The sequence below is a fragment of the Temnothorax longispinosus genome, chromosome 4 (genome assembly GCF_030848805.1).
Source record: "Temnothorax longispinosus isolate EJ_2023e chromosome 4, Tlon_JGU_v1, whole genome shotgun sequence".
NCBI lineage: Eukaryota > Metazoa > Arthropoda > Insecta > Hymenoptera > Formicidae > Temnothorax > Temnothorax longispinosus.
Window position 1 is genome coordinate 9678692 of NC_092361.1, and position 21128 is coordinate 9699819.

Sequence of the window (21128 nt, forward strand, 5' to 3'; positions counted from 1 at the left end):
CCGCACCCACCCCGTCGGTAGGCAGCGTGGACCTCGCTTTACAACATAAAGTACATGCTAAGTTGTAAAGCGAAATTATAAAGCACATGCATGGAGGGGTGCAAGGGGGCTTACATGCGTGAGCGCACGTGAACAGAAAGGCTTTTCTCCCCTGCACCCTCCCCCATGCATGTACTTTATAATTTTGTTTTACAACTTAGCATGTACTTTATGTTGTAAAGCGAGGTCCACGCTGCCTACCGACGGGGTGGGTGCAAGGGAGGAGGGGCGAAGGCCCCCCCCTCGCACCCCCCGTGTGTGTGTATGTGTGTGTGTGTGTGTGTGTGCTTTTCACGCATAATTAAACTAATAAAACTCCCAGCGTGAGACCTAACTGCTTGAATCGAGATGCTTGGGTCATTCTGCACGATTGATTCATTTAAAATTGGCGCAGTTTTGCATGCGCGTGCGGCCACTGAGCATGCGCATGTGGCCACAGGGCATGTTCGTAGTCGCCAGTAGTCGCCGTAGTCGCCGTAGTCGCTACAGCTCGTCGGTATAACAGGAATCATAACCTGATACCTGTCAACTTTAACGTTTAATATCTCGCGTCGCGGGGCATTAATAACAATAAGAACTTAATTTAGTAAAAAAAATCTTGATTTTATTTGTTAACAGTCACACAGTCCGAATTAAGCCACACCTAGGATTGACTAGTCAAAGTCCGAAGTAATTTTTCTTTAGCTTCTTCATAACCTGATACTTGTCAACTTTAACGTTTAATATCTCGCGTCGCGGGGCATTAATAACAATAAGAACTTAATTTAGTAAAAAAAAAACTTGATTTTATTTGTTAACAGTCACACAGTCCAAATTAAGCCACACCTAGGATTGACTGGTCAAAGTCCGAAGTAATTTTTCTTTAGTTTCTAACTTTGACCAGCCGTATTAGTTATTTCTAGGATTGACTAGTCAAATGCCGAAGTGATTTTTCTTTAGTTTCTAACTTTAACCAGCCGTATTAGTTATTCCTAGCGGATTGTCGGGACGAGCAGAGTTATAAACAAACAACAATGTAACCAAACATTCTTTAAAACTTGTTATTAGCTAACTTGTCAAGTATACTGAAATATGAGTCATCAAGAAATTCTGTGTCCGTATTAGAGTTGACCCCGTTTTTTTGTTCTTTAATATGTAGCATCTCTGAAATGAGTCTCTTATGAAAATTAGGTTCGGAATCGAGTATCGATGTATTATCCCAATCGAAAGTGTGATTGAATTTTGTGGTATGTTCGGAAATCAAGTTTCCGGCCTTAAGTTTCAACGGTTTTATACTCATGACAATCATCTCAGTTATACACGATCTTTACAGAAAAACCTTTTTATATTCTGACCACACATTCTGAGAACAATTATGGACCGAACCTAATTTATTCTCGCCTCCGAACAAAGAATCAATTACGTAATTTCACTGACTACATTTCATCTCTGACTTTGACTTCGTAGATGCATCGACTCAGTATGTATTCGCTAGACAATCGAATGGTGATGTGGATCGATAGACTTAAGATTTGTATAATAGTATTGTAACACGACGAATTCTACATGTTAATTATTTACCACGGCTGAAGAAGACTCAGTGAAGTCGAAACGTTCCGTTCTATGTATATATACCAATTAATTATATGTTTTTAAACATCCTTTAATGCTCGTTTATTGGCCTTGTTCTTTCTATTTAATTTTCAATTTATACGAGCGTAGTTACTTTTATTTATTTATAGGTCAATTAGGAGCACCAAATTTAATATTTTTTCTTCTCAAACTCTAACCTACATCTTTGAATTCTTTTTTAATAAATAATAAATAATAGATAATATTATAGATCGAGATTAGCATATTGTCAAATATTTCAAAAATGAGTAGGTGTTATTTTGAGAGATCTACCCCGGGGGCTCCGAGGGGGGAGCGGGGCGGGGGGGACTCGAGGACGAGGGGGGCTTGATGGCGAGGGGGTCCGCGGGGAGGAGGGGGGACTCGAGGGCGCGGGTGGTCCGCGGGGGGGGATCGGCGAGCATGTCGGGACATGTTGTTTATTAAATGTTAATAAACATATCGTTGACAAGGGGTACCGCCGAGGGGGAAGGGGTGTCTGCGTTCTACGTCGAGGATGGTCCGGGGGGGGTAGGTGTCCGCGTTCTAGGGCGAGGGGGTCCGCGGGGGGGTAGGTGTCTGCGTTTTAGACCGAGGTAGTCCGCGGGGAGGGGGTCGTCACTTTATCGGCGCGGGGTATTACAAAGGCTAACGGGCGCCGTTCGGCTGCTGGAATTTTATCGGCAAATATAAACAAAACAGCGAGTTAGACACTTGACTTTGCAATGATCTCACCCCCGTAGAACATGCGAGCCGCCATTCGGTTACGGCGTCTCACACTACAAAAGCGAGCGTCGATGGTCCGACGACGGTATAAAGATAAAATAGCCGAGGTAAACAATTGATAAAATTTGTCACCGATGACGATTTAACCGATTGTATAATTATCGCGGCTCTTAAAAGTTCATACTCGGGGCTGAAGTTTTTTTGTCAAGTGGGCGGTATAAAGAAAACATTTTTTCAAAAACAGTGAACAAAAATAGAGATGGACAATAATGGATGCAGATTCATCCAACGAGGATCGTCCGTTGTCACCGGACAGCACTTATAACAGCGATGGAGACGATAACCGTAGAGAAGTTATGAAAAAAATAGTGTCGCGTCCCGAATTTTTAGCGTTAGATGGACGTACGAAGTGTTGCGCAATTTATTTTTATTTTGAATATGGTTCAGATAACCTGTGTTATTCGTGTATGATCGCTGCACCAGACACTGGTGAGCACATACGTAAATATCGAGAGCATGTAACCGAACCGTACGAGGTAATGAACGTTCAATTTTGCACAGATTGTCGTAATACTCCATTGTTCCAAATATATCCGTGCAACATGTGCCCGACTTGCATGAAGTGATAAAAAAAAAACATTATCGCGAGTGGGACATTATACACAACGTGCGCAACATGACGGAACACGTGCGGATAATTGAAGAGAAATCTGTGGAGCCTCCAAAATCTTGGGATGATATACAAATGGAATGTATTACAACAGATATCATCAATGGTTTGCGTGAAGAAGATCAAGGAGTGAAATTGAGGGATGTGCGACGAATATCGCCGGTGCAGTTTCTTCGCGATCGCGAACTCGGTATACGCGGAACCGGTCAACGCTTCGCTAGACAAAGAGTCGTTATCGATGCCTCTTCTCCTTATGACTGGGATTCTAACGTGAGACGAAAAGTGTATCGACGGCTGCGGGACGAGTGCGTTAGCGAGGAAGAATCACGTGCAGCTCGCTGTACTGACGTTGTGCCTATTGTTGACTATCGCTATTGGGCGTCTAAATTTTGTGAACAGCTCTATGATTGTGAAGCAACATACATTAAGATTCATACAGGTATTGGGAAATACGTCGAATTGGTGGTGATGAACAATTCGATACGTTTGTATATGTACCCTCACCGTTTCAATAATCCTAATCATCCATTGATGCTTCAAAAAACCCTTGAACGTGACATTGATGATAGTAATAATTGGATGATTAATGTCCCCTACTTCAGGCCTTATTCTTTTATGTTTGACCACTATCGCATTCAAAGTGGCAAACGATACTGTTCAGCGTGCGATCGAGTCACGTGCAAGTGCTCCATCGAAGAATGTGACGTGATCTAAAAAAGACAGTATTAAAAACAAAACATGGAACATCACGATGAAACGGAACGCAACCTGTTGGAACAATCCAACCAAATCGCTACCTTGGACGAATATTTTACATGGACACGGCGATGCGAGGAATTTATTGAGCAGCTCGAAGAAGACTGTCGTTCCAAACGTCCGCGGCTCTCAATCACAGATGAGAGCCGCGTAAACAGACAATCTTTAGTGGCAAGAATCGCGCGACTCGAAGGTGCGAAGACTCTATTACAGAGACGGTTCGTACATATCGGTGGTGAGTACGCGGCGGGCGCCGCTAGTAGTGACGATAACGCGGAAAGACTCGTTTGGCGAGAGATCGATGCCGCGTTCGAAAACCGTGTATCGACCGGTGCGGTGATAAATATCAATTACATCGAACCGCGAAAATTTCTCGAAGACGCTGAAGTCATCGTGCTCGATCGTGTGCGGAACGTCATGCAAAGACACGCAAGTGTAAAGATAAACACTGTGTTCAACGGCGAGTTTGTGACGGGTGACAAACGTGCGAACAAAAGTGTCGGCACGGGAAACTATGAACTCTTTCGTGCGTCCGATCTGCGCGAGTGGTACGAGCGACACGTTATCGAGCCTACTTTATCGCGTCTCGAAGAGTTTCAGGAACGCGACAGCGGGTGGGCGTTGTCGCGTATACTCAATCTGACTGTGAACGTGAACAAATACAATCCTTTGCACGCGGGATGTTACATCAATTTACCGCAAGAAATTAAATCGAAGAAAGCGGTGATCAACGTGCATTCTATGGACAATGCATGCTTCGCGTGGTCAGTGGTGGCTGCTTTACATCCAGTCGAAAGACATTCAGAACGGGAATCCTCGTACCGACATTACACAACAGTATTAAATTTACAAGGCATTGAGTTTCCAATGATTTTGAAACAGATTAAAAAGTTCGAACGACTCAACGATATATCCATCAATGTGTATACCATCGAGGGAGAGAAGACGCCAACCGTTCTCCCGATACAGCTCACCGACCTGAAGAGAGAAAAGCACGTCAATTTGCTGTACGTGCAGGACCCGCGAGACAACAACGTGGGGCATTTCGCGTGGATAAAAAATCTATCGCGTCTCGTTAGCTCGCAATTGAGCAGGCACAATGGTCGGAAATACTTTTGCGATCGGTGAGTACCTATACTCCTTTTTAATAAAATTATAAAAGTATTTTTAATATAAAAAAATTTTAAAAAATGTGTTTTTCTTTTGCAGTTGTTTACATTATTTTAGATCGAGCGAGAAATTGGAAGCCCACGGAGTAGACTGCCGAGAGATAAACAACTGTGCGATCCGACTACCGAGCGAGGACGACAAGTGGCTGAGTTTTAAGAATCACAGCAGGAAGGAACGAGTTCCGTTCGTCGTGTACGCCGACCTGGAATGTACCCTCGAGAAGACGGATGCGGATCCGACAACGTCCACATACACGTCTCAACATCATCGGGTATTTAGCGTAGGATATTACGTGCGGTGCTCGTACGACGACTCGTTATCCGCGTATCGATTTCGTCGCGATAAGGATTGCGTCGCGTGGTTCGTCGAGGAACTAAGACGTTTAGCACACGACGTAAAGAGTATCTTATCCGGTAATGTTTGCATGACGGAATTAACGCGAGACGAGCGGGAGATATTTCACAGCGCGACGCATTGCCACATTTGCGAAAAACCGTTCGAGCCAGACGACGTGCGAGTACGCGATCATTGTCATCTGACCGGTCGTTATAGAGGTCCCGCGCATTCCAACTGTAATCTAAATTACACAGATTCGCATTACATTCCAATAATTTTTCATAATTTATCGGGTTACGACGCGCATTTTATTATCAAGGAAATAGCTACAGCGTACGAAGGACACGTAGACTTACTTCCAATCACGAAAGAAAAATACATTTCGTTCACGAAACACGTTAAAGATACCGCAGAAAAATCAGATTCGCGAAGCGACATAAAATTACGGTTTATCGATTCGTATAAATTTTTGAGTAGCAGCCTCGATAAATTAGCATCTTTTCTATGCAGAGATAAGTTAAAAATTGTACGTTCTCAATTTTTACAATTATCGACCGAGGATTTTGATCTTTTGACGCGAAAAGGCGTATTTCCGTACGAATACGTGGATTGTGTGGACAAGCTGGAGGACACGTGTTTACCACCGCGCGAATCGTTTTACAGTTCCTTGACCGGTGACACCGTATCCGAGAGCGATTACGAGCACGCCGCTAACGTCTGGCGACGGTTCTCCGTTCGAACCTTGGGCGAATACAGCGATCTGTATCTAAAGACCGATGTCTTGTTATTGGCTGACGTTTTTGAAAATTTCCGCGACAGTTGTATAGCGAGTTACGGACTCGATCCCGCGTACTACTATACTTTGCCAGGTTTCACATGGGACGCCATGTTGAAGCATACTCGCGTAAATTTCGAACTGCTCACCGACATTGACATGGTTATGTTCATCGAACGCGGTATACGCGGTGGTCTGAGTCAATGTTCCGGCAGATACGCGCGGGCCAACAACAAGTACATGCAGTCGTACGATTCATCGAAACCGTCGTCGTACTTGATGTACTTCGATGTAAACAACTTGTACGGCTGGGCGATGTGTGAGCCACTGCCCTACGCGGAGTTTCGATGGGTCGAAGACGTTTCGAATTTCGACTTTAGCGCGATCGCTTCGGATTCGCCCACGGGTTATATTCTTGAGGTCGATCTAGAGTATCCGCAGAATATACACGACGCGCACGCTGACCTACCGTTCTGTCCGACGCGCGACAAACCGCCCGGCAAACGACAGGACAAACTTCTCGCCACGCTGTACGATAAGAAGCGTTACGTCATCCATTATCGCAACCTACAGCAGTGCACGCGACACGGCATTCGGGTCACAAAGATACATCGCGTATTGCAATTCACTCAATCTACGTGGCTCCGCACTTACATCGAGCTCAATACGAAATTTAGAACACTGGCCAAGAACGATTTTGAGAAAAATTTATATAAATTGATGAACAACGCGGTTTTCGGGAAAACGATGGAAAATGTTCGCAATCACGTCGATGTAAAATTACTGACAAAGTGGAAAGGTAGATGCAACGCGGAGGCACTGATCTCGAAACCAAATTTTCATAGCAGGAGCGTGTTTTCGGAAAATCTGATAGCCGTTGAACTGCGAAAACTCGAGGTTAAATTTGACAAACCTATTTACGTCGGCATGTGCATTCTCGACATATCGAAAGTCTGTTTGTACGAATTTCATCACGAGTACATGTCTCCCCTGTATGGTGACATGTGTAGAATTATGTACACCGATACGGACAGCCTTATATACCACATCGAGTGCGAGGATGTGTACGAGAACGTGAAACGCGATATCGTTAGATTCGACACGAGCGATTACGCGATCGACAACGCGTACGGTATAACGCTCGAGAACAAAAAAGTGCCGGGCTTGATGAAGGACGAGAATAACGGTGCGATCATGACCGAATTCGTTGGACTCAGGGCGAAGATGTACGCGTTGAGAGTGGATGGTAAGAAAGACTGTAAAAAAGCGAAAGGTGTCAAGAGCAACGTCATAGCGCGTACTATAACGTTCGACGATTACACGAGATGTCTGCGAGACGAAATTGAAATGACGCGACGGCAATCCTGTATACGATCGAAGTTGCACGAGGTGTACACCGTGTCCGAAACAAAAATCGCTCTGAGTCCGTACGACGATAAGCGATACGTTATACCAGATTCGACCGATACGTTACCGTGGGGACATTACCGAATACCTTTGTAACGTACGCATGTATGTATGCATGTATGTAATAGTATAACGTATGCAGTAGTATATGTATGTAATAGTATAACGTATTGTGAGTATTATATTACAGTATTGGAATGAATATTAATAAAGATATGACACATGTGTATTTCATATTTTTTACGTACTTTATATGTATTTCATATTTCAAACATTTTACATGTATTACATATTGCATTTTTATGTTAAGAATAAAAATACAGTTTGCACGAATTAAATAACATTGTCCTTGTGTATCCATGAATTGTGCGATCCATCGAATCCCAGCCATTTAACGTAAACCTCATCACCCCTCTTGCGCAGTACTTTCTCCACGAGATACACGTCCGGATAAGTCGCGCGATGCAACTCGTGCTCGTAGAACGCCCCAGCGACGGATTTTCCGCGATAGTCCTCGAGTAGATAGGTAACGGGATTGGTACGCTGCACTTTAACGATCTTAAACACCTCGGTGGTCCAATTCGGTGTGTAGCCCTTCTCGAAAATTGTTTTGTATTTGCTAACGCGCACCGAGTCACCCACTTTGAATTTTGCCGGACCCGCGATCTTTATCGCGCTGTACACCGTAGCCAAGAGTCTTTCGGCTTTCGCGGGGGTAACGTCGACGGGTCGCATGCCGATGGTTCGATGCTTGCGCGCGTTGTAATCCGACACGAGTCGCGGCAACGCGTCGACCCACTTGTAATTTCCGTTGAGCGTAAACATCTTCCACATGTTGTTCTTTAACGTACGATTGAATCGCTCGACGACCGACGCCTTCAACACCGAATACGTGGAATAATGATTGATGTCGTGTTTTCTCACGAGACGTTGCACGTCGGCGTTGTAAAATTCCTTCCCCATGTCGGTTTGTAGATTACTAGGGCACCTCCCGCTACGTCGAATTATCTCAGCGATAGCATCAGCTGTCTCGCTGCCGCCTTTACCCTTGAGCGGCACGGCCCACGCGTACTTGCTCAACACATCGATGACGGTGAGTATGTAGTGGTAGCCTCCATTGAAACGCGAGTATGGACGCATCTCGACGATGTCAGCTTGCCACAGGTCGTCGTACCCTCGCACTATGACGTGTCTGCGGGGAAAATTTCTTCTCGCCGGTGCGTGCAATTCGTCCACCAGCCGTCGCTTTTCGATATTTTTATCCGCATCGGTCGATTTTAACGGTCTCATGTTTCGTTGTCGCCGTTTCTGCTTCTAATGCATCGTTCGTAGCAGTTTCTGAACAGTTCATAACCGCTTCTGAACAGTTCGTAACCGCTTCTGAACCATTCGTGAATTGTTCGTTGTCGTTCGTCGTCGTCAGTTAACTGCTTCCTACCACTCATTGTCGTCGTCGTCGTCGACGTTCTCTAGCCGTTTGTAGCTTTTCCTGTCTCCGCGTAGTTCGCAGCTGTTTCTAAACCGCTTGTAATCGTTTTAAGCTGTTTTTGAACCGTTCGACAACCGTCCGACAACCGTTCTCGAACCGTTGAACAGCCGTCCGACAACCGTTCTCGAATCGTTCGTTGCTGTTCCTCGCCGTCGTTAATAAACCGTTGCTTCTCTTCACTCGTCGCCTTTCGATAGTCGTTTCTGTTGAACCGTTTGTCCATTGTTGTTCGTTGTCGCGTCTGATTCAACGATATTCGCACGTCAAAGCTTGTTTATCGCAGTCCGTAACGCTTGCAGATCTTGCTCGAACGTAGTCAGCTTCTTGTCTGATTCTTTTCGTTGATTGCTCAACATTTTAAAGAATTGATCAACGTACAGTTTGTTAACCGCGTCACCGTCAGTCTCAGGTTGCGTTACGCGACGAATCTTGCGCGACCTTGCGTCAAAGTCCGTGGCGGTGCGACACAGAGCGTTATTGCGCATGAAATTTCTCATTAATCCGCTCCACCGATGATACGAAATGGCATTCGTCGCGTCTCCGCTGTGCTCGAACAATCCAAATTTGTTGATCAGCATTTTGACGCTGATTGAACGGATCGCTGTCGCACCGTTTAATTTATAATAAGCCCGGCTTCGCAAAGTTCCTCGATGATCGACATGATCTCGTTGTCGTGGGCATTGTTGCCAGCTTGACGCGAAGCGTCGAGCAATCGCAGACGATCCACCAGCTCGTTGGGGTCATCCCAGTGCACGTAGTCGATCTTATTGTCGGTTAGCGTCATCGCGCGAGGCGCGAATAATCCCTTTCCGGATTTTTTCTTTTTGGATCCGGTCGACATCAACGGTGAGATTACAAATTGATACTTGTATCCCACGTTGCCCTTTAATCGGTTGTGAGGATCATGCTTGTATTTATGAGCACTCGTTGCCAACAGTATGTTCCTATACTTTTGCATATCGTCCTCCGTGTAGAGCTTGTCATCGGGTATTTTCTTGAAGATCAATTCGTAAATACCGGGTGTGCCGGCGTATCGTACGCCGTCGATATATATGTTATCCGCTTTGTCCACGTCAAAACTTTTATTACCGAGCATCAATTCATTATTGCCGAGATAAACGCCGTACGCTATGTCTATTGTTGGACTGGCGCCCAAAACCTCTGCGATGTAAATTCGGCTCAGTGGACCCAAGTGATTTTCCAACGATTCTATAAACCATTTTCGACCCTCCGACGTTTGCAACCGATTATAAACGGTCGTCCTGATTGAGTCGTCCATGGTTTCGAAAACATTCGCGGTTTCAAGAAATTCGGGACTTGTACGTTGCACGGTTCGCGTCGGTGTAAAGGTTATCGGTCGTTTCGATTGATCAGATTTACACGGTGTCGATGACAGATCCGGTCAGGAGTCTAATCGTTTTTTCTTTCTCTTCGGTGCAGCATCCTCCTCCTCCTCCCCGCACTGTTGAACGGATAGCGGTTCGATTTTCGCGTCAGCGTCGCTCTCCGTCGGCTCCTCTTTTTTCACCGCGATCAAGCTCGAGTTGTCAACGATCTTTTTCAACGGCCCGATGAGAGGTTTAAAGTGCGTGTCCAACTCAATGTCCTTTTCGATCTTACCGGTCTTCAAAGCGCGAAGTTTTTTGCGAATCGAATTACTCGTCTTCGCAATCTCTTTGACGACCTTCTCGCGTTCGCGAATATTCTCGCTCCCGTCGATCGCAGCCATCGCGGAAAAAGCAGAGTGTCGATTTCTCTCTGTAACGCTAACGTTTCATCTCCGACGAGGTATCGGCAACGACTGATCGCTTTTACGGTATCGCGAACACGTTAAATCCTTTTCTGTATCGACCGTTCGAAAGCGCGCTGTCCTTGTCTATCACTACGAATCCATACTTTTGTTGCCAACAATCGTGGCACAACGAGCAAAATTCATCGTACGGCATGTCGGTATTTACGTGATCGTTGTAGACGTATTTCAAATTGGTACCATCCTGTTTGAACAGGATCAGCAGATTCGCGTTGTCGCGTATCAGATGTTTAGGTATTCTCGCGTACGTCTGACAGAGATAGAAGGAGTCAACGCTCGAGTGCCTGCCCATTGAGAAATACTCTCTCACCGCGTCTTGCTTATCGCACGCCACGTCATCGAAGACGAAGATCGAGTTTGGACGCGTGTCGCTCGGTGGAATAACGTCACTGTTATTGGAGAACGTAAAATAGCCGATTTCGTCGATCGATGTCAACAAATTCTCCAAATATCGATATTTCGGCTGTTGCAACGATTTCGAGTATACGTACACGTTTTCGAAACGTACGCCGTGCGGACTTTCCAACAAGCTTATCAAGACGTTGGTTTTACCGCAATTCGAGGGGCCGCAAATGATCGCGTGTATAGTAGTCGATAACATCGTACCGTGCTTGCGTTTCTCCACGTTGCCCCCCTTCGACCGTAATCTGTCGTCGCAATTGGTCACGCGAATCGCCAACGGTTGTCGCACGAATCTCATTTCTTTCCACACTGCCGACTCTCTGGATGACTCGAACGCCTATTTATAGGCGAGCGGAACCGCGAATCGCTCAGTAGCAAAGATGTTTGTCCTACTGTCGAGACCTTCCGATATTCGCGGTTTGAGCGCCGAACAGCTGCAATTTGTGCCGAATGCCGTTCTGTTACAAACGTGCGGCGATCACGTCCACTACGTGTGGGCCAAGCTTCCAGAACATATAAAGGCGGATTTGGAGGTTCAAGCATATCGTCGCTGTTACAAACATTACAATCAACCGTGGCAGCGAACGCACATCGACGGTCCCGCGCCAATGATAAAAGATTGCGGCGAATGTCAACGAAAAAAAAAATGGTAGAGGCCTGTTAAATTGCGCGATAAACGCACTTCCGTTCGAATTACACATTCCCAGCTATCAATTTTGCGGTCCGGGAACTCGTTTACAAGAACGATTGGCGAGAGGCGATCAAGGTATTAATCCGTTGGACGCGGCGTGTCGCGAGCACGACATAGCCTATTCACGTAACCGCGATCTCACCGAGAGACACGCGGCGGACGAGATACTCGCTGCGGAAGCGCGAAAACGCATTACCGCGAGAGATTCGACTCTCGGAGAGAGAGAGCTGCCGCTACAGCCGTCTGGGCGACCATGAAGGCTAAGACGAAGCTCGGAATGGGCTTCAAAACGAAAAAATCGAAAACGGTGAAGAAAAAAAAAGCTAACAAAAAAACGGATACTTCCGACAGCGAAACGAGGCGGTGTATTGCCGATTCTACCGTTGTTGGGAGTTCTCGGTTCTCTGGCCGGCGGAGCGGCGGGAGTCGTAAAGGCCGTGAACGATAAGAAAGCCGCGCGGCGTCAGCTGGAAGAGATGCAATGTCACAATCGCGCCGTGGAAGGTTGCGGATTTGATCTCGCTCCGTACAAATATGGACGAGGGCTGTATCTCGACCCGCACAAACGCGGACGAGGAGTAGCATCGAAAATAAAAAAAAACGTCAAAAAGACGTTAAATATGCCCGCGGGTATTACGACTAACGTACAATTGAATCGACTGGCAAGGCGTATGCGCGTACCGTTCTTCAGAGGTGTCTTTATGCGTGATTCGTTACCGATCGGCGGTGTACGTCGAAACGAGAGCGGTATTGTGAATTTGGACGATGCAGTGGGTCCCGGTACTCATTGGGTAGCGTACGCGAAGAGGAAAGATCGAGTCGTATATTTCGACAGTTTCGGCAATCTTCGACCGCTGAAAGAATTGGTGCGATATTTCGGGCCGAGCGTGACGAAAATCAAGTACAATTGCACGTCTTATCAGCGATACGATCAGAACATCTGTGGACAATTGTGCCTGCGATTTCTCCGGACGATCGACGCTAATTTAAAGCCTGACGGTGCGCCGTGGTGACTCAGTATTCGTTAACGGTTTCCGCCGACATGTCTATATCGTTCACGCTGACTGTGAAGAGCAGCATCCTCGCGGAGCACTATTTTCCCGCCGTGGATCTGAGCGACGGTGACTACGAGCTCGGTCTAACGTGTTTTGAGACTTATCACACGATTCCGAACGTGAATTCTTCGAACAATAAATTTTATTTCGACGAGGATGACACGGAAATTACGATTCCCGAGGGATCGTACGAGATACGAGCCATACATGAGTTTTTGAAACGCGAAATTTCACGAAAACGCCCGCGACGCGTAAATCGTTCCAACGATGATCGTACGTCGGTCGCGAATATCGCGCGAGAGGCGACCGCTCGCGCGAACGGCTACGAAGACGAGGCCGCGGAATACCCGATAGTGCTCCGCGCAAATTAGAATACGATGAAGAGCGAGATCAAGTGCGCTTTCAGAGTGAACTTTAACAAACCGAACAACGTTGGATCGCTGCTGGGATTCTCGTCGAAGCGTATATTGCAGCCGGGACAGTGGCACGAATCGGACGCGTCGATTAATATTATCAACGTAAACATTATCCGCGTGGAGTGTAACGTGACCGCGGGTGCGTACAGCAACGGCAAACGTGTTCACACGATACACGAATTTTCACCGAGCGTACAACCGGGATATAAGATATCGGAAACGCCGGCGCAGATCATTTATCTGCCGATCATCGCGCGAAGCGTTACGGATCTAACGATACGCGTCACGGATCAAGACGGACGATTGCTCAATTTTCGAGAAGAGATCGCCGTCAGATTGCACGTACGACGGCTACAGCGATAACGCGCGACGTGTGACATGCTCGTGTTGAACGACTCGGAGCACGCGACAGATAAGAATATTTTTATGACTGCGACGATCGACGATATCATCAAATCGACATTCGGTAGCGTTAAAACAGAGACGAAAACAGAGACGAAAAAAAAGCTCAACGCATCGAACGTTAAATTTTTACAATCTCTGGGATTCGCGGTACGAAACATCTGAACGATGACTGAAATTCTTAACATCGGAGGCGAGCCGGTCTTTGACGATCGCATCGTCAAGATCGAGACTCACACGTACAACCCGTACGCCAACACAACGTTCGAGTATAGCGATGAGATACAGTAGGTAAGCTATGGGAGTTCTAACCCATGGGGCAATGAGGGGGGGTGAGGGGCGAGGGGGGAACCGCGGGCGGGGGGTATAGGTAAGCTATGGGAGTTCTAACCCATGGGGCAATGAGGGGGGGGGAGGGGCGGGGGGGGAACCGCGGGCGGGGGGTATAGGTAAGCTATGGGAGTTCTAACCCATGGGGCAATGAGGGGGGTGAGGGGCGAGGAGGGAACCGCGGGCGGGGGGTACCGCGGGCGGAGGGGGGACCGCGGGGGAGGGGGGAACCGCGTTTTTCAGGCGTCGCGGGGGAGGGGGGGGGGGAACCGCGTTTTCCGGCGCCGCGGGGCGAGGGGGGTCCACGTTTTCCGGCGCCGCGGGGTGAGGGGATCCGCGTTTTCCGGCGCCGCAAGGCGACCGCGTTTCCGCCGCGCCGCGGGGCGAGGGGGGATCCGCGTTTTCGCCGCGCCGCGGAGCGTTCGCGTTTTCGGGCGCCGCGGGGCGAGGGGACCCGCGTTCGCGTTTCGCCGCGCCGCGAAGTCCGCGTGACGTCACACGTCACGCTCGCGTTATCTCTCCCTCGTAGATGTTTCTTTCCCGTCCCCCCATTCGTCTTCTCATTCGCGCGGTGTCTCGCGCCCCTGTCCCCTCGTTCGCGCTCACGATCGCGTTTAAATAAATTTATATTATACATAGAAAATTTGCTTACCACCGCAGGATTTGAACCAGAAATCCCTAACTCTTGAGTCAGTCACCTTCAGAATTCAGGCCATTGTCTCTTAATTTACACAATAATATGTATACACTAAAATACTGCAGGCTATTTACACAGGCTATTTACACAGTTAAAATTTACACAAAAACACACATAGGACACAGATTACACGGTGAAATCAGATATAATGGGTCTCCACAAGATGAACAAAAGAGACCATCTATGAGGATATACGGACATGTGGCATGTCTGCGAACAGCGTATAACATCGAGAACAATCCGTGTATTCTGACAATGCATGACGCACAAAACTTCATATGTCCTGGAGTAAAATAAAAGTATATGCAACACATCTTTGTCAGAGGGTGTAACATATTCACTTCTGCTTGATTCAACACTCTGAAAATTTCGTCCGGAATATCCTCATCAGCCATTTCACTATCATAACACGAATCGTCCGACAATAATGCTTCATCATCAACTTCCATTTCTTCCTCGTCATTCACTTTCATCTTGCTTATAAAAAGGGAACGTTTTTCTTACGAAAATGAACCAATTTATTTGGAGATTGAGAAAATCTTGATGCGATCGGAGATCGGCGATTCCGATCTCGCGACGGAATAGATATCGCACTACGTCGACTCTCCTCTTATCCAATCTGCTACAGTTTCTCATCTGCGGTTCGCTGATTTTCACAATCTTGAATTCAGAATTACGTATCGGTTTGCAAAGTTTTGAGTACTTGCTCATATCGGTGGGCTTTGATATACTGCTCTTAAGATGGCGAACCAATTGTTGTATAAACCGCACGATCATGCACACCAACCGACTCTCACTTCTAGTCCTCGACTACTGAGCGTACCTTCAAATTCATCCTACTACCTCTCACTATTGTCACATCGTTTGTTTATCATATCTAATTTCATCTCAGTAGCCGTACGGATGCGCCTTCTGAGAAATCTGCGATGTGCAGTTTTGCACGTGTGCGATGAAGTCACCGCGAGACATATTCTCGAAAACGATATCGCACCATTAACTTTCAATGGTTTAATCTGTAATACTGCTATTGAACAGCTATTAAACAGCTAAAAACAGCTATCAAACAGCTATTGAACCGCCATGAAACAGCTAAAAACAGCCTAAAACAGCTATCAAACAGCTCTTGAACCGCTATGAAACAGCTAAAAACAGCTAAAAACAGCTATTGAACAGCTATCAAACAGCTAAAAACAGCTATCAAACAGCTATTGAACCGCTATGAAACAGCTAAAAACAGCTAAAAACAGCTATCAAACAGCTCTTGAACAGCTATCAAACAACTAAAACAGCTATTGAACCGCTATGAAACAGCTAAAAACAGCTAAAAACAGCTATTGAACAGCTATCAAACAGCTAAAAACAGCTATCAAACAGCTCTGAACGCTATAAAAGCTAAAACAGCTAAAAACAGCTAAAACAGCTATCAAACAGCTACGAAACAGCTATAAACGCTATCAAACAGCTAAAACGCTAAAACAGCTCTAACGCTAAAACAGCTAAAAACAGCTATAAACAGCCTTAACAGCTATCAAACAGCTCTTGAACAGCTATCAAACAACTAAAACAGCTATCAGTATAACTGCGATCTGTATAACCGCTATTGAATCGCTATCAACAACTAAACGCTATCAGTATAACTGCGATCTGTACCTATTGAACCGCTCAAACTTCTTTAACAACTAAACAAAAAAAACAGCTCTTGAACAGCTAAAACATCTATATTATACCACAAAGTATGTAGGAAAAGGAAATAAAACATTTATATACATATATAGTTTATTTAAAAAAAAAATCATAATTTTTTCTGGTGTCGCGACCACCAGTTAAATATTTTTAATACATTTTGTAATGCGCAATTCTTAACATGTTTTCCGCATCTTACAGTATTAGTAACATCTAGATTATTTAAAGATTCAATATCTTCGTAATCTGCATCCAAAGTCTCAATTTTTAGATGTTTTCTCGCTTTATTCTCAAGCAGATCCACCAGCCATTCTCGTTTCTGACATCCCTTGACGTACACAAGAGTCGATGTCTCGTCGCCCTCTCCAAGTACGGCCGATGTAATTAGATGTTTCGCCATGCTGTAGGACACGTTTCCGTCCTCCCATCGTAGTCCATGGTGATTCGCAATCAACCAGGAAGCGCATGATCTGTCGGATTTCGTGAGGAGACTCCATGGCATGGGACATGTAAAAATGTAATGCGCCAAAACGGTCCCGTTTCTCAGAACCGCCACCTCTTTCACGACAAATTTCATCCCGACGGTGAATCCTTGCAGATCGACAAACGTCGGTACGATCATGACGAAACGACGGAGCAATCTGTATCTTATCGCGGTACATCAGTGTATCTTATATCGCAATATCTACTTATATTGCAATATCTGCTGATATTGCAATTTACATGAGTTTGCGCACTACATTAGACAGCGGGCAGTATTCGATTACGCGATCATGCAAGATGAGACAATAGGCGGTAGTATTTGCAGGTACATTTTCTTTACAATCAAATTCTATTCGCACATCCACGGTGGCGCTCTTGACAGATTCGTTTTGTCGCGAGCAATCGATGACAACAAAAGGTCCTTCCACCAGGAATGTATACAAGCTGCAAAGCGTATCGAAGGAATCGTATCCGTAATAAGTTTTACGAAAACGCGCATACATATCGAAAAGAACGGCGTATCGATTTTTACCAAAATCCAGATTCATGTCATCGTACGGATAAAATTCGGAGTTTAGATAAAGTTTCACGTTGGTCAAATTACAATCATCGAATACGCTAACATTTTGAGACATGATATTCTTGCGGCCGGTCTGCAGCGCAAAGATAACGTACCGCGGCTTCTCCAGCTGAGTCGCCGTTTTGACGGCCCACGAATGCTTGGTCGTGCTCTGCAACATGGGATACTCATACAGATCCCACGAACGGAAACTGACACTAAGATATCGCCCGCTTTCCAAGGCCCGTAGCATAGATAGCTTATTGACCTCGTTTAATGTAACGTGAGGCATTCGCCACTGTATTTTAAACAATTCGATTTCCGGCTCCGTCGCAGGATTTCCTACAATGCAATTGTTATCGCTACGCGCTCGTATCAAAATTAATTCGTGACGAGCGTTAACAACCACGCGTTTGTAATCTTCGCAAAAGCCCAGCAACAACTTGAGCGGTACGCAAAAGTTGAAGTATCCTTCCGGTATGCTCGATGTAACGTCCCAGCCAGCATTCCGCATGAGTTGAGAATCATTATACGATAGCGATACGTAGTTCTTGATGGTACTGGTTATGCCAACGTTTCTGTTGCGATCAATCTCCACACCGTTGAGCTCGTATCGAATTTCATCAAACATGAACGCCACGCAATTATTCGCAAGCGTTGTCACAGACTCGTCATTTTTTCTCTTTATTACCAATCGTCCTTCAACGTAGAGAAAGCTCTCGCACGGCAACGTGTATAAATCCTGCTGTTGTATGGGTATTCTTATCTCATCGTTATGTCCAAACGTTGTGTTGGCGTACGGATTGTACGTGTGTGTCTCAATCTTGACGACGCTATCGTCAAAGATCGGTTCACCTCCAATGTTTAAGATATTAGCCATTTCGTACGACAAAACCCAATGATTTCAAAAATTCAATGTTCGACGCAGTGAGTTTCTTCTTTGGCGATCGGATTGTCTTTTTGTTTCTCGTCTGTTGCACCTGCTCAGCTTCGTTCAGTACGAGCATCTCACGTTATCGCTGTCGTCTTCGTACATGCAGTCTAACGGTGATCTCTTCTCCACGAAAATCAATCAATCGACCGGCCTGATCCACGACGCGAAGCGTCAAGTCCGAAATGCTCCGTATGATGATCGGAAGGTAAATGATCTGTGCCGGCGTTTCCGATATCTTATATCCTGGTGGCACGCTCGGTGAAAACTCGTGTATCGTGTGCACGTACTTGTCGTTGCTGTACGCACCCGCGGTCACGTTACACTCTATGCGAATGATGTTTACGTTGATGATATTTAGCGGAACATCCGATTCGTGCAATTGTCGCGGCTCCAGCACGCGATTCGCTGAAAATCCCAGCAGCGATCCAATGTTGTTCGGTTTTGTGAAATTTATCCGATAAGCGCACTTGATCTCGCTCTTCATCGTATTGTTATTAGCATGAATAATAATCAATGGGTGCGGTTCATCTTCGTTTGTCGAGACATTATTGGATTGGTCCCATAAAAGAGCGCGTTTCAGATACATGTCTATATCACGCAGTTCATACGATCCTTCGGGAATGGTAATCTCCTTGTCGTCGTCGTCATAGTAGAATTTATTGTTTGACGAATTTACATTCGGTATCGTGTGATAGGTTTCAAAATCTGTTAGACCGAGCTCGTAATCGCCATCGCTCAAATCCACGGCGGGAAAGTAGCTTACCGCGAGGATGCTGCTCTTGCCGGTGAGCGTAAATGTCAGTGACATGTTTGAATGAATACTGAGATTAAACAGCGTAACGCCGGTCTTTAAATTGATTGTCAACCGACTGTAGAAAACGCAGACACAGTTGTCCGCAATTGCTCTGATCATATCGCTGATAAGGTGTGCGATTGTACTCTATTACATTGTTCTCTAGATACTGCGTCAATTCTCTCGGTGGTCGAAGATTGCCAAAACTGTCGAAATATATGGCACGATCTCCCCTCTTCGCGTACGCCACCCAGTGAGTACCCGGTCCCTCAGTATTATCCAAATTCACAATACCGCTCTCGTTTCGACGTATACCGCCGATCGGTAACGAGTCGCGCATGAAAATACCTCTAAAATATGGAATGCGCATACGTTTTGCCAATTGTTGCAGTTGTACATTGGTAGTTACACCCTTGGGGATTTTTAGCGTCTCTTCGACGTTTTTTTTTTCTCGAGGCTCCCCGTCCGCGTTTGTACGGAGCGAGATAAAGTCCGTGACCTTCCATGGCGCGATTGTGACGCTGCATCTCTTCCAGCTGACGTCGCGCGGCTTTGTTATCATTCACGGCCTTTGCGACTCCCGCCGCTCCGCCGACCAACGAGCCGAGAACCCCTAATAACGGCAGGATCGGTAGGATACCGCCGCGTTTCGCTACCGGAAGTATTCGCTTGGTCTTCTTCTTTTTCTTCGTTTTCAAACCCATACCGAGTTTCGTTTTAGCCTTCATGGCCGCCCAGACGGCTGTAGCCGCAGCTCTCTCTCCGAGAGTCGAATCGTTCGCGGTGACACGTTTTCGCGCTTCCGCGGCGAGTATATTGTCTGCCACGTGTCGTTCTGCGAGATCGTTGCTACGCGAGTAGGCTATGTCGTGCTCGCGACACGCTGCGTCCAATGGATTGATACCCCGATCACCTCTTGCCAATCGTGTTTCTAAGCGAGTTCCCGGTCCGCAAAATTGATAGCCGGGGATATGTAATTCGATCGGAAGCGCGTTTATCGCGCGATTCAGCAGACCTCGACCTATCTTCGGCGGCATTTGCCGCAGTTTTTTATCAACGGCGGCGGACCGTCGATGTGCGTTTGCTGACACGGCAAATTATAATGTATTAAACAGCGCCGATATTGCTGAACCTCCGAATCTGCCTTGATATGTTCGGGAAGCTTATCCCACAAATAATCTATGTGATTATAAAACTGTCGCAGTAGAATGACCTTTGGTATATACTTTAACTGCTCGGCGGTTAAATCGTAAATATCGCTGTTATCCGACACGAGCAGAAACATTTTAAAGACTGAGCATCTCAGCTCTACGCGTCTCTATAAATAGGCCAGCTTTCTCGATATTGTTATTCATTCGTTGTGGAGGGGAGGTAAAATGCGGTTCGTACGACAATCGCGGACGATCAAAGTGACAAACTTTGACGATAGGATGCCGTTAACGAAAGAGGTACGCAAACATGGAGGCATGCTACCGATTTCTATACGCGGTATCATCTGCGGTCCGTCGAATTGCGGCAAGACAAACGTCTTGATAAGCTTGCTGGAAAGTCCGCACGGTGTACGTTTCGAGAACGTGTATGTGTACTCGAAATCGTTGCAACAACCGAAATATCGATATTTGGAGAATATACTAACACCGATAGAAGAGATTGGCTACTTTACGTTCTCGAATAACAGTGACGTCATTCCGCCGAGCGAGGCGCTCCCGAATTCTATTTTTATCTTTGATGACGTGGCGTGCGACAAGCAGGATACGATAAGAGAATACTTTGCAATGGGCCGGCACGCGGACGTTGACTCTTTCTATCTTTGTCAGACGTATGCGAAGATACCGAAGCATCTTATACGCGACAACGCGAATTTATTGATTCTGTTTAAACAGGATGGTACCAATCTGAAACACATATACAACGA

General features: G+C 46.1%; 2 protein-coding genes across 2 annotated transcripts; both read left to right on the forward strand.

Annotated features, from left to right (window-relative positions):
* Positions 1-2318: 2318 nt before the first annotated feature.
* On the forward strand, positions 2319-5086 carry LOC139811383 (uncharacterized). Its single transcript, XM_071775668.1, has one exon. It carries the CDS (start codon positions 3764-3766, stop codon positions 4907-4909), a length of 1146 nt encoding a protein of 381 aa, XP_071631769.1. The 5' UTR covers positions 2319-3763; the 3' UTR covers positions 4910-5086.
* A 202-nt stretch (positions 5087-5288) lies between these two features.
* On the forward strand, positions 5289-7683 carry LOC139811381 (uncharacterized). Its single transcript, XM_071775666.1, has one exon. It carries the CDS (start codon positions 5376-5378, stop codon positions 7563-7565), a length of 2190 nt encoding a protein of 729 aa, XP_071631767.1. The 5' UTR covers positions 5289-5375; the 3' UTR covers positions 7566-7683.
* Positions 7684-21128: the final 13445 nt, after the last annotated feature.